The sequence below is a fragment of the Trachypithecus francoisi genome, unplaced genomic scaffold (assembly GCF_009764315.1).
Source record: "Trachypithecus francoisi isolate TF-2019V2 unplaced genomic scaffold, Tfra_2.0 Lachesis_group20, whole genome shotgun sequence".
In the NCBI taxonomy this organism is placed as follows: domain Eukaryota; kingdom Metazoa; phylum Chordata; class Mammalia; order Primates; family Cercopithecidae; genus Trachypithecus; species Trachypithecus francoisi.
In genome coordinates this window covers 32,523,916-32,536,991 of record NW_022681466.1, presented here as the reverse complement: position 1 = coordinate 32,536,991, position 13,076 = coordinate 32,523,916, and the positions used below count along the sequence as shown (strand labels likewise).

Sequence of the window (13,076 nt, the reverse complement as noted above, 5' to 3'; positions counted from 1 at the left end):
TTATCCACCTTATCTGACTGTTACAATGTAGATAGTCATGTGGCACATGTGGGACTAACCAGGGCATATGTATGATCCACTTGGCATACAGTTGGTGCTCCTGTTCCCTGCTCTGTCTCTCCTTAGGCTCCTGGGCTGGGTTTGGGCCTCCCCCTTCTTTGAGCTGAGCAATCAGGGTGAGGAAGATGGCCACCAGACGGCCTCATGTGTCTGGCTCACTTCTCTCAGAATTCCTAAAAGGGATTTCTCACGTCAGCTCCCATTGGTCTTTCATTTCCGTGGGGCAGCAGGGATTATACTCTTCTCTCCTGCCCTTAAACAATGTAACGAGACACTGTGGAGGGCTGTCTGTGGACACACAGGAGGTGGGCCCGGAACCCAGTGCTCCTGCCTTCAGCTCCAGATAAAGGAATGCATCTTCTACTGTCTCCTCTAGGACCCCAGTGTAGCGGGAATACCTTAAAATTGTTAGTGCTTCAGCTCTTTTAAAGAATCTTGTCTAGCTGGTTTTCTGGTTTTCACTGGAAAGCCCATTTTACAAAAACGATAAATTTGCTATATGCAGGAGACAGGAAGTTGAAGGAGGGACCCAAGAAGGCCATGTCCTGGAGACTATAGCTTTCCTGGGGGCCATGAGGAAGCAGCTAAGGGACACTGGCAGGCATTGTCCTTCATCCACGCTTCATCCCTTGCACACCTCTTGGTCTGGTGTTTCTCTCCAGGGCTTCAAAGCTGAGGAATCCACTGATTCAGAGCATGCTGTAGCTGTCATCACCAGGTCTTGGGACTTGCCCTCAGTGTACTGGGTCTCAATTCTTTTGTATCCTCTCATTTGTTTGGTAGAGAGAGGGGTGGAAAGTATTGCAGATGATCTATCTCTACATCTTTAGTTTTGTGATTCTGATGATTTCCAGTAGGCAAAACTTTAAACTCCTTGAGGGCAGAGGTGTGATACCTGTTCAGATCCCTACTCAAGGGTAGTGGAATGTGGTTTGGCGCCTTCTCCCACGTGCTGTTGATAACTGAGGGCAGCACCCAGGAAAGCCCCTTAGCTCCTTCCACCATCTGGGTCCTCTGATCTGCAGGACCTTTGGGGTTTATTCCCTGTCCACCCATGGGTTCTGTGTGCCTTCTGCTGTTAATCTACGCCACTCTCCCATCTGCTCTTCCATCTTAGTGCTCTCTTGTCACTTCATAAAAATGGTGCCACAAGCTCCCCAGGGACAAGGCAGGGGCTTCTTCCCTGCTGGAGGCCTGTGGCCAACATTCATGCTGAGGGGTGAGGGTGGCAGGTGCGATTTGATGAGATCCTCTCCCGCTCAAGCAAAACAACAGGTCTCCCAGAGCCCAGCCCTCCTCTGCAAGCGAAAGAATACCAAACAACTCTGTTCAAAACAGTTTATTTTATTTTATTTTTTTTTTGTCAGACAAACACATTGATTTCTGGACCACAGTAGAGGATGGAAACCTTTCACAAACTTATTTATTTGAAAATACAAATATAAAATTATACTTTCCACATCTGTGATGTGAGAGACTGCCATCCACATAGTAATTTTTTACAACAGGGCTTTAAGAAAGCCACACACAAAGACCTGAAAGATGCTTGAGATATATATATAGATAGATACATATATATGTATATATATAAAAAAAATACTCACTACCAAAGTTCTCATCAGTTTCATACTAAAGTATAAAAGTAAGGGTGAGGTCAGCCACAGTGCTAGGGAAAGTTTTATTTAGATACATTTATGTCCACATGAAACGCTTAGACTTGCATCCTATTACATATGGAATTCTGAGTTTACAATACACCATGAACGGCAGATTGGCTAGCCCACGCTACTTAAGAGGACACTCACAGATTCCACACGGGATGGTACATTATGTACAGAATACAGTAGTAGAGAACCTTCGAGGGAGGCTCTGGAACTTTTGTCTCTCAGCCTCCAGCCCCCTCCCCCATCATGCCCCTGCCTCCCGGAACTGAAATCCTGTCTGAGACAATACATTCTGATTATTTGATAGCCAGGTGTTTGGATTAAGGTTGCCCCCCCAGCCCCCGACAAGAGGGGTGGATTTTATTTATATGTTTTTGTGTTTTAGTTTACTTACTTTTTTTTGGTGGAAAAAAAAAAAGAAAAAGAAAACAAACATATTACAGTATTAAAGTATTGCTTAACTTCCAGCGTCTCCTTGTGTAGTGTCTGTGCCCAGGACAGGGCTGAGCTGACGTCTGCTAGTTTTCTGCTTTGGGGTGAGGGTGGGGAAACCCGCCAGTGTCTTTCTTCAATGTGCTTGCCTGCAGTCAGTCCCTCTGCTCTACCCACTGTCTGCCTCCCTTGGAAGATAGCCTGGCTTGTGAAGCACATTCAAGAAAAAAAAAAAAAAAAATCTCCCTTCCCCCACCAGCCCCCCACTCTCCCTCTGTCCCTGCGTGCCACTTGCAACCGATAAAGAGAAGTATGAGTTAGTGTTTCTTTTGTAAACAATTTCATATGCAATATAATACAGAAAGCATGGCTGACCTTCAATAAAAAATGTAGTAAACGATATTGCTTTATTCTTGAATATGCTGCAGTGAGTGAATGGCAGAATGAAGCAGTGTGGAGGTGGTGGAGGAGGCTAAGTCCCTAGCCCTCGTTTGCACTAAAGATCAAAATAGGTTTTGTTTTTCTATTTGGAACCAAAAATAAATTTTTTTTCCCCAAAAATCCCCAAATGAAAAAGAACAACAAGCAAAACCCGCCCCCAAGAAATCAAAAACAAAACAAAACCAAGAACAAAAACTGAACACCTTTCAGGTCATTAGAACCAACAATTACCCAATGATTTTTATACTAGTCTAGCAAGATGTGTGTAACATTCACTGGCTGTGATTGCTGTGCAGTGAAACAGTAAATTGACAGCAATAGAGCCATGCTACCTTAAAGTCCAAGCTACAAGTTCAAATTAAGATGAAGGTTATGAAGGATAAAAACGCAAAGGCCTGTTGGGGCTTCGTTTGAATCAAGCTAATGGGCGACTGGGATAGAGCGCGAGGCTGTTTGGTTTTCCCAATGGATATGAGGAAGGCCACAAGCCAAGTCTGTGGAAGCTGCTAGAGAGCAGACCAAGGCTTGGTCATATCCGTCAGCCCCATGCCCAGCTAGAACCGGGAATGGGTCCGGGAGCTAATGCCACTCACTCGCCTCTGCTTGGGAGGAGAGGAGTTTGGGGGTCTCAGGCAGATGGATCTGGAAGCCAGAAAGTCACCCGGTGGCTGTTTGATAATTCCGGGGAAAAGCCATCAGCCAAGAGGGTTTCTCCCCCAGGGAAGGCGAAAGGTGGTTCCCATGTTCGCCATTGAGCTTAACTGAAACAAAGACAAGGCTGAACATCAGTGCTAAAAGAATTTACAAAAATCTTTCAAAATGGACTTCTAGATGGATGGGGGAACTAACGTGAACCTTAAACCTAGGTAGCCACATTAAAACATATCGGATTTCCACAAGATTTGTGCTATGGGCTACTGGGTCTCTTCAAAAGGTATATAAACATCTAAAACATATTCACACAGATTATCAATTTCTTCTGAGCATTCTTAAAAAAATATTTTTCTCTTAGTAAAATCATTTTAATATACCATGCCTCCCTCTTTTAAAAAATAAATTAAAAAAATCCAGTTTTGCATATCTAGCATTAGCATTTAAGGTAGTATGGCACCCCTTCACAGTGGGGGAGGGGGGGGATCTACAAAACGCCGTAGAGTCCGCCGGCATTTTAACATGGTGAGACCTTGGGTTAGTTGAAACCACATCAGATCAGCTAAAATAAAATTAAACTTGAAATCGAAAAAAATAATTAAAGGAAAAAACTGCCCCAAAATTATTAGCTTTTTTTTTTTTCATAAATAAGAGAAAGTTCTATCCTTACTGGTCCTAAATCTGAATAACTATGTCTAATTTTTTTAAATCTTAATTATGTTATACCTATCAATATGTACTAGAAGAAAGAGGAGAAAAAAAGTCGCTACACTAGTACCAGGACAGCACGCTTACAAGATAGCCATTTTATACATTATTAACATACAATGATCAACAAAGAGTCTTGTATGAGGTGATGGGGGATGCAGAGAAAAGGAAGGGAAGTACAGTACATCACCAACATGGACAAAATAGGAATTAAATTCCCTCGTCTAAACACTGAATTTCTGGGAATTTACTATTTTTTCTTTTTTTTAAATAAAACTTCTGTTTTGCTGTTTTATGACTTGAACAAGTTTTGATATTTTAAAAGCGCTCAGCATTTAATCTGGTTGTTTGGGGGAAAAGAAAAGAAACAAAGAAAGGAAAAAAGCAATAAAAAACCCTCACCAAACAATCTAACATTTTATTAGAAAAACAAAGAACATGATTTTTGTTTTAATTAAAAAAAAATGTTGTTGCTGTTTCATTAGAATTGAAAAAAGGCTTTTTTCTTTCTGAGTTAGCATTTTGGAGTCTTTAGTTTGAAGATGCTTTTGCCCTACCATGTCTGTGAATGTCTACATTAGTCTACTTTGTTAGTAAAATTTATAAAAATAGGAGTGCAGCAGCTCTTTATAATAAATGTCGCATTCAGTGTCTCATACTGGCTGTGCCTTAAGTACCAAATTTATAAACGTAACAATTTAAAAAATATTAATAAAACGTCAATATCACATTTTAAAAAAGAAAAATATATATCCACACTACAATATGTTTTAATGCCATCTATTGAGTTGTACTTCTAGAGTTGCTGTTGCCGACCTATTACCAATATTTAAAAAAAAGTTAAATTAAAAAATATCCTTCATCATAAGTATCTTTCCCCAACCGAGGACCATATATTATAACAGCCAAATGTTAAACATGTGCAAAGAGGAAACTGTCAGTTTTTCCCACCAGTCACAGTGCAGTGATGTTTATACTTTTTATTTTTTAAATTCTGTTTACATCTACAATAAATTAAAAAAAAAAATTCTTCCATAGCCTCTCTGGTGATACTTGCAGCACTGAGGTATTAAAAAAAATATATAAACCAAAAGGTTGCTTTCCTAATTTGTAAATAGAAAGTGAATGGAGAAAGGTTGTATTAATGCAGGCTTATCCACTCCTGGCCCATGGGCCCCCAGATCTGGGAGCGGGGTGGGGAGCAGGGGGAGAAGAGAGGCAAAGTGTCCTAGGAACCTTTGGAGGTGCTGAAATGATTGGACAATAGAAAATGATCAAATATTTAAAAATTAAGACTGAAAAAGAATATCCCCCCCACCCCACCCCCACCCAAGCCAAACAGGTGTGCTTTGAAACTTTAAATATGTTAAATATTAACATTGTAGCTTTGTTTTTAAAAAACGTCTTGGGAAAAGCAGTTTTTCATATTTTAAATAAAAATCTAACTAGACGGTAACATTTGAAGCTGTGCACAGACAAGAGGTTAATAGGCTGGTACAACACTAATACAGTTCTTAGGTCTATCACACAGACAGAGGAGCTAAACAGTGCTCTAACTTGTCCTGGGGTGGTCCTGGCAGCTGGGCGATCTTCATCTCAGTAACTAACTTGGCCAACGTTCCCTTCCCGCCTCCTTCCACAGAGCATCAAACTGCCTGGGACCGACTCCCTCACAAAAATATTTTTGATTCTCTCTTTCTTAATAGTTTCTATGTAGTTAATGGAATTGTATTTACAACATTTCTTTTTTAGAATTCACAATTTCAAAAAACCTTATAATATCACCTCTTTCAACAGAAAAAAAGCACTTATAGAAAAGGAGGACACCCAAAACACTGTCGTCCTTACCTTATTGCCGAAAATAGATAGACTCAGATTAACAAAGAGACATCACAAAAAGAACTGCTAGAGAGTCTGTTAATTAGCTTACTACATCTCACTTCTTCTACAACGCAAAATAGAAAGCTCATGCCCACCTCCCGCCCCGCACTTCACAACTTTGCTTCAGTGTGTGCTCAAGTTCCACCTGAAAATTCATACAGTCTCAGAATTGGTACCAAAATAGGGAGAGTAATATTATCATCTCAGCATCCTTTAAAAGTGAGAACAGAACCAAAACAAGCAAAAAAAAATTTTAAGAAAAAATAACTCCTTAATATAACAATTATACTATGGTTAGCTTTGAACTAGATATTAAAGCTATGTGACTACTGGACTAAGTCAAAATCACTACCAAATGTGATTCAAAGAGATTTAAAAGGAGAATGGGAAGAGAGGAAGGGAGAGGGAAACCATCAAGAAAAACAAAACAAAACAAACCGAAATCATGGGTTATATACACATTTAAAAGCTGTTGTCTTATATTACAGCAGATTTGTGAGATGATGAGATGTAGTCAACCCTCGATCCGAAGTGAGCCATCTCTGGTTGGGATGGGGAGTGAGGCTGGTGGGGGTCCAGGTCTGAGGACATCACCTAAACAAAGGGCCACTCAGAAACTTCGCCCAGTCTTGCCTGGACATCCAGGTATGCTCTGCAGGGCGGGGAAGGCCAGGATGTCCAGAAGAAAACATAAAATGGAGGGGAGAGGGGAGGAGAAAGAAGTGTCAGACAAGTATGAGATTTCCTCCGTTTTAACTAGAGTTTCAAAGATGGACTTCATTGGACTACTGAATATGTATGAAAATCACCTGGCTAGAAGCCTATGAGATCACAGCTTTGGAAATCTGACACCTAAACCATGCCTGATACTGGGGAGAGGACAAGGTTACAACTCTTCTTGCTGATTTGATACAGTACCATACGGTTCTTGAGGTAATGGTGGGAAATGTGGTCACAGGGGTTGCAGCCAGATGGGCCAACTGCCCATTGACCAGAGATACCTTTTTTCTGTTTAAACTTCTGTTTTCAAAGCTAAATGTTAAAAACAAACAAACAAACAAAAAACCCCGCAAACTTTTGCCTTTATTAGATACCCATCAATAACTTTTAAATGCAAACTTACACTAAAAGATCATACCACATACCAAAAACTAAAGGTCATGACACTAAAAATATACAACAAATAACCAGCTTTGGTTACAGGAAACAAAAACAGGCCCAGGATTCACAGATGTGTTAATTAAGTCTCCCTGAATTGACTGTGGGTGGGGGATGGGGGGTGGGGGGCGGGGAGCGGGGCCTGGGCTCCTCTTTTGTGGATGGCACTAAATGTCAGAGGGTCACCTCTGTTGGGGACAATGCGTGTGTTTGACCAGTCCTTCCTAACTGCTGCGGTGCAGCCACGTGGCTCTATGAGTTCACCTAATCCATTCTGGAAGGGGGTGAGTTGCTATCACACTCCTGGCTACTTCGTCCTTCTCTGGAAATTGAGTCCTAGACTTAGACGAGGGAGGATGGGCTGGTAGCAACCTCCCCCATCCCATTCTATCCCACCTCACCCCTATGGAAAGGCTTTAGTGGCCTTGGGGGTACATGGAGCTGTGGGCAGGAAGCCCTACACCACTCCTTCTCTTCCAGGGGAGGTAAGGAGGTAGCACAGGCAGCCCCAGTGCCTGGCCTTTCAAGGGTCTGCTGTGCCTGGTAGTTGTTTAACCCCCTCTTCATCTGACTTCACAAAGGGCTGGAGCCATCTTCAGTCTCCAGAGTTCTTGGTGATATCAGTTGTCCCCGCTCTCAGAGAAACCTTACTTCCTCTAGGCCCCCAAACCCAGCTTAATTAGTAGCGAGTAGCTTTCCTTCAAACTGTTAGTGGCCTCTGGCTCTGGCCAGCAATGGCTGGGTCAGTGGTCAAGGGGAAGTGGAGGCGAGGGGTGGGGGAATTCACACACATGGTTTATTTGGTTAACAGAGGCAGTTGCGTTAGTTGAGGTGATCCCTTAGCAGCAACATTAGAGAAATCCAAGAGATTTATGGAGCTCAACTCAACCCAGTTCTCCACCTGGTCCGACTCAGGAGCCAGGAGCAATCCCTCTCTAGGAGAGAGGCATCCAATGAAGTCCGAGCCCAAAGTGGCCAGTTCATCTCCAACCTTGTTTCTCCTACATCCCAACTCCAAGAGTGAAAGGCTCTGGTGCCCCTGCGGGATTTTCCTAGTTGAATACATTACTTGGCCTCAGCTGTCACCCTCTCTTTTCCAGAGACGGATCCATGTTCCAACCTCACAAACTTAATGTGCTAACACAGTACACATCTGGTGCTTTCACAAGGACAACCCCTCTCCCTTGCTGGTGTTCTTCCCAAGAAGGACAGATACTCATTTCCAAAGGAGTGTGTGGCAAGGGGCTTCCTCACTGCCCCAGCCTCCCTCTCCTCTCTTCCGTCCCCTCCATATCCCCATCAAAGTGATTGAAAAAATGTTTAATTAACTTGAGCTCAGTTTAAAAGGTTAGGAAACTGGCAGGGATCCAAATCCACGTTACACAGGTGATGTCGTTAATTTAATTTGCTTTTCGTGCAGTAATCTGGATAATTACTCAGTAGTTACTGGCAAAAATGTTTTCTTTTCACTAAAAGATGGAGTCTGACTGTTTGACTGCATGAACCCCATTGGCTGAGCCCCAGCAAGGCCTGGGGAGCCGAAGGGGCCCAGCAACTCGCAGGGCCAGCTCAAAGGACCTCCAGGAGTGGGTGGCCCTGGCCCCCATCCCTGCTTCCAGGCCTAGCAGAAGCCCAATGCTTCCCTGCCTCTATCCCCCTGGGACGGGCGCAGCACGAGATCTCCTTCCAGTTTCCCACACTCTTGATTGTATTTCAAGACAGAGAAAGATGAAGGGTGGGGAAGATACAGAAAAAGAATCCAAAGAACCAAATTAAGAAAAAAAGAGAGAGAGAGAGTCAAAAAGGTGGGGGTCATGATTAAAAGCTGGAGGAAGGGATGACAGATTAAAAGACTGGATTTGTTTTTGCCCCCACCCTCCTGAAAAGGGGCCCAGAAAGAGGAGAGAGAGATGTGGATGTGATGAGACAGGGGCACGCACGTACATGTATGACCCGTGGACATACATGTACGGACACACCAGCAGGGCGGAGACACATGGCAGAGACGGTAATACCTCAGAGTGAGATGGCAACGAAAGCACCTGCTCAATGGTATCCATTTGTAAAGGCCGTTGCAATCAAAGGTCCCTAAAATTGCACAATTGTTAAGGTCATCAGTGTGCTATACATGGGAACAGATTGTCACATTCTGGGAAAGGAAATTATCTCTAGGACTAGTTCTGTGGTTGCCAGCATGAATATGTAATTCTGAGACACCGTGCCATGAGGGGCCAGGATGACATCCTCCTTAGCTCCAAACCCCTAGTCCCCACTCCCTCCGCCCCTACCAAGCCTATCTGCTTACCCAGGGAAAAACCAAAAGCCAGATTTGGAGGCGTGGGTGGGTGGTGGGAAACGGGGATTTGTGCCCCCAGTGATGGGCACGGCTGCCCTGAACCCCAGAGTGCAAAGATAAGTCTCTGTCCACAGTCCCAGCAGCTCTAGCTGGGGAGAAGAAATCCCGGTGCAGACAGACTGGGATGCTTTCTGGTTATTTCAGAAAAACATCACAGCCCACAGGTCAAAACACCCCGGTTTTCAAGAACAAATTGGGTCTGTGTTTCTGGATGCTGAATATGGAAATGAGTTGTGTTCTAAGTAGTGATAGATGGTCCCCTAAATTGAGCAGCTCTCAGGTAAATAATATTATTCTGGATTTGGTACCACAGTTGATCCGAGGGGATTAGATTCATTAAACTACTGACTTAAGTGATACTGGCTTGGGAGCAGAACTGAACAAGGACCCACCCTGCACAAGTAGGGCTGGCAGGTGTGTATGCGCGTGTGTGCATGTGTGCGTGTGCGTGTGCGTCCGTGTGTGCGTGCACGCATGTGTGCACATGTGTGTGTGCGTGCGTGTGTGCGTCTGTGTGTGTATGAGGGAGGAGCTCCCAATGCTGGGGGCATGAATGAGGCCACCTTGGTGCCCTAGACTGTCTGCACGTGTTTTGTTCTCCGCAGCGTGGCCCCCAAGGCAGGGCTTGCCAGCTGTCGCTCAGAAGCAGAGTCTGACAGGAACGTGGCCTGGGACTGCAGACGCACCCATCTTAGCTCAAAACCAAGCTGCCTCCAAAATGCCGAGGCTGGCTAGGGCAAAGGTTGGCCAATTTTCTGTTTCCAAAATGGAAGGGACAGCGAGCAAGTGGGCTCAGGCACATTCATGCTCACACACACCGGGAGGGAGAAGAACAATACAATCTGAAAACAGCATGCAAATCTGTTAAGCAAATTTCCATTGCCTGGATTAGTCAGATTACAGAACCACAGAGCATTACAAATATCAAATGCATCTGGCCTTCAAGGGGTGGGGGCTGCAGCTAAAGAACGCAAATGGGAACTTACTTGGAACCTGGAAACTGTAAGAAACATTAGCAAAGGAAACTACCTGGGAGAGGGCTTGGACCCCCACACCACCTCCCAGGCTCCAGCACTGCCACTGGACCTTAGATCGGGGCTCTGTTGACTGAGGCTCCTACTCTGGTAGGGAGCTGACACATTTCCCAGCTTTCAGGTCCCAGCCCACATGACAGTGTCCAGAAAGCGGGGATCGAGGAAAGTGGCCACTACTGAGGCCCTATTACGTGCCAGTGCGTGACATTATTTCGAATAATCCTCCCACAATCTTTTGAGGAAAGCACAGAGATTCTGGTTTTGCAGTCAGGGAAATGAGATTCAGACGGGTTATCGAAGTGGCTCAAGGATACACTGTGTGAAGGTGATGGAGTGGTGAGATCCGAACCGGACCTGCCCACGCTCCTTCCGCTCCATCACACAGCCACACGAGAGGCACCCAGGACATGTCTAAGACGACGGAGGCTTTAGCCCTCAGGAGCTGGTGTGATGTTGATGGGGACCCTCTGTCCTCTCCTCTGCCCCCGATTTTGGGCTTTCCTGGCACACCCACAGGCTACAAGGAGCTGGTCAGGAAGGAGGAGGCAGGAGGGCAAGGGAAGGCAGGTACTTACAGCTATGCCGTGGCCGAAGCCCGAGCCCGGCTGTGGGCTGGCCGCACTTATGTAATTCCCCACTCCGGAGTCCTGGCTGGCAGGGCCGTAGAGATCGGCGACAGGTCCTGGGCTGTTGGCCCCCGGGAAGCCTCCGGGCCGCGCCGGGTTGGAGCCTGCCGGGGAAGCGGGCGCGCCAAAATTCGGTTGAGCACTGTAGCTATTCAGGACTGGTGTGCAGAGAATAGAGCTGGGTATGAGGCCAGAAGCCAGGCATGCACCGGTCATTACAAGCCAAACACTTGAGAAAAACAGCTGAGGCCCAACTTCTAACACTCAACCAAGGCCATGCGAAAACATCAGCAGGGACTCAAGAATACTCAGCCCAGGCTACTACTAAGAAGCTTGGAGCTCCAAAAATATAGAGAATAAAAAAAACAATCATTCAACACACTACGGCAACCAACCGGAGGTGCTTCACTGCCCACCAAATTATCACAATAGAAATAGAGATATATATGGAAGAGAGAGAGAGAGAGAAAGAGTTTTTTTTTTTTCACATCTGAATTGATGCTCATGCAGTCTTCTAGATCTGGGCACGTTGAGACAGCATTCACATCCCATGCAAACTACAAAGGAACTAGTTTTAGACTACACATTGTGTTAATATTGATATTAAAACGTGACAGGAAACAAAGCAATTTGTGTCCAGGAAAAAAAAAATCTTTGCGGAGGGGATTTTTGATCTTTTCTTGTATGTGTGTTTCACTTTTTCTTTTTTGTTTTTGGATCCATTAAATGACAAATTTGTTTTGTTTTGTTTTTTAAAAAAAAGACAAAAAAGATCTCCATTCTCCATCCCACCCCCATCACTCCCCCCTCCCCACTGGCTACTCCCTCCCTTCCCACCCTTCCCACTCATAACCCTGAATGAAAGTCATCAATACTGAACGTGGTCGGAGGATGGGATATGTCATGGAGAGTTTGGGCATCTTGACATAACAGTAATGATGGCGGCAGAGAGTTTCCTTTTGGGGTGGAGAGAAGGGGATGGAGGGAGGGATGGGGGGGAATGGTAAACCTGGAGGCTGGGGCCAGAGCTGGGGTGGAAGCCAATGGTTCTACAGGACACCCACACACTCACCTCCTGCAGGAGAAGGAAAGGGGGGATTTAAACTTTTTTTTCCTTTTGTTTAAAAAAAAAAGACAAAGAAGTATGAATGCAGAACATACCAACTGAACCAATTCATAGCTAAACCACAGCTGACCAAAATGCCTGCTTTCTCTTGGTTATCCTGCAATGTCAACTCCAGACTGAGAACAGCAAGCTCAGGATGTACCTTTGCTATAGAGAGAGGGGACTTGACACGCACAGATCCAGAGAGTGGGGGGGGTTGCAGATCAGGGGGCAGCGGAAGGTGACACTGCCTCGGTCCCCCACCAATCTCATCATTCTGACCCTAATGAGGGCCGCAGCCTGTCAACCAGTTAACTAGGTTAATTTTGTTCACCTTTATTTCCCCTTAGTAGTTTAAACTTTATTTTCTTTTCCAAAATGGAAAACAATATTTTTTTTAATTGTAAAAGGAAGTTCTTATTGATTTTTAAGCCTCAAGGTGAGTCTGGGCTGGCTACCTTTGGTCTACGGCTAACCCGTATTAAAGAACCAGACATTCTGAGAGTCACACTTTCAGATCTTTGGCTCCAAAGGGCTGCTCCTTGCAACAATCACTTCTCCCTTCTGCCTCCCTTGGCCTCTCCCCCCTTCCCTGTGACCAGTTGCCTTCAATGGCAGAGGCAAAGAACATCCATGCAGGTGGGGTCACTCCTGGCTTTGGCCCCTCCCTTGCCCAGGGACCTGTGGTTTGAGGCCCTCCGTTCTGGTGGGCCTGGAAGAGCCAGAAGTGGATTGATTTTCACCCACTTGTCACAGGGATGGGAAGAGACTGATGAGGCAGCCAAGGCACACTGGTAGGAGACTGAGACAGAGACACAAAGATACACGAGAGACCAAATCAAGCTGGGCCTGGCTCCTGACTCAGCAGAGAAAACAGAACTGCAGCCTCCGGATGCCCTTGGGTTGGGAAGCCCGAAGGTGAGCTCCTTTGAAGCTGTAGCTGAGAAATGAATAAACTGG

At 45.1% G+C, this 13,076-nt stretch overlaps 1 protein-coding gene and 1 non-coding gene across 9 annotated transcripts in view; one reads left to right on the top strand and one right to left on the bottom strand.

The window, feature by feature from the left end:
* Positions 1 to 469: 469 nt before the first annotated feature.
* On the top strand, positions 470 to 534 carry LOC117068069. Its single transcript, XR_004430938.1, has one exon. It is a non-coding gene; the product is annotated as a U7 small nuclear RNA (small nuclear RNA).
* An 850-nt stretch (positions 535 to 1,384) lies between these two features.
* Positions 1,385 to 13,076, bottom strand: part of MSI2 (musashi RNA binding protein 2) — a 429,302-nt gene continuing 417,610 nt past the window's right edge. For 2 of the 8 annotated variants that reach the window (XR_004430686.1, XM_033183610.1), the window contains 3 exons: positions 10,961 to 11,115; positions 9,011 to 9,083; positions 1,385 to 6,489 (listed from right to left, as the gene is read on the bottom strand). Coding sequence is in view for 7 of the 8 variants with exons in the window: in XM_033183610.1 (XP_033039501.1) it covers positions 9,042 to 9,083; positions 10,961 to 11,115 (197 nt within the window). In the remaining variant the exon portion in view is untranslated. Of the gene's footprint in view, positions 6,490 to 9,010; positions 9,084 to 10,960; positions 11,170 to 13,076 lie in introns of all 8 variants that reach the window. The other 6 variants (XM_033183605.1, XM_033183607.1, XM_033183609.1 and 3 more) reach the window with 6 other exon arrangements.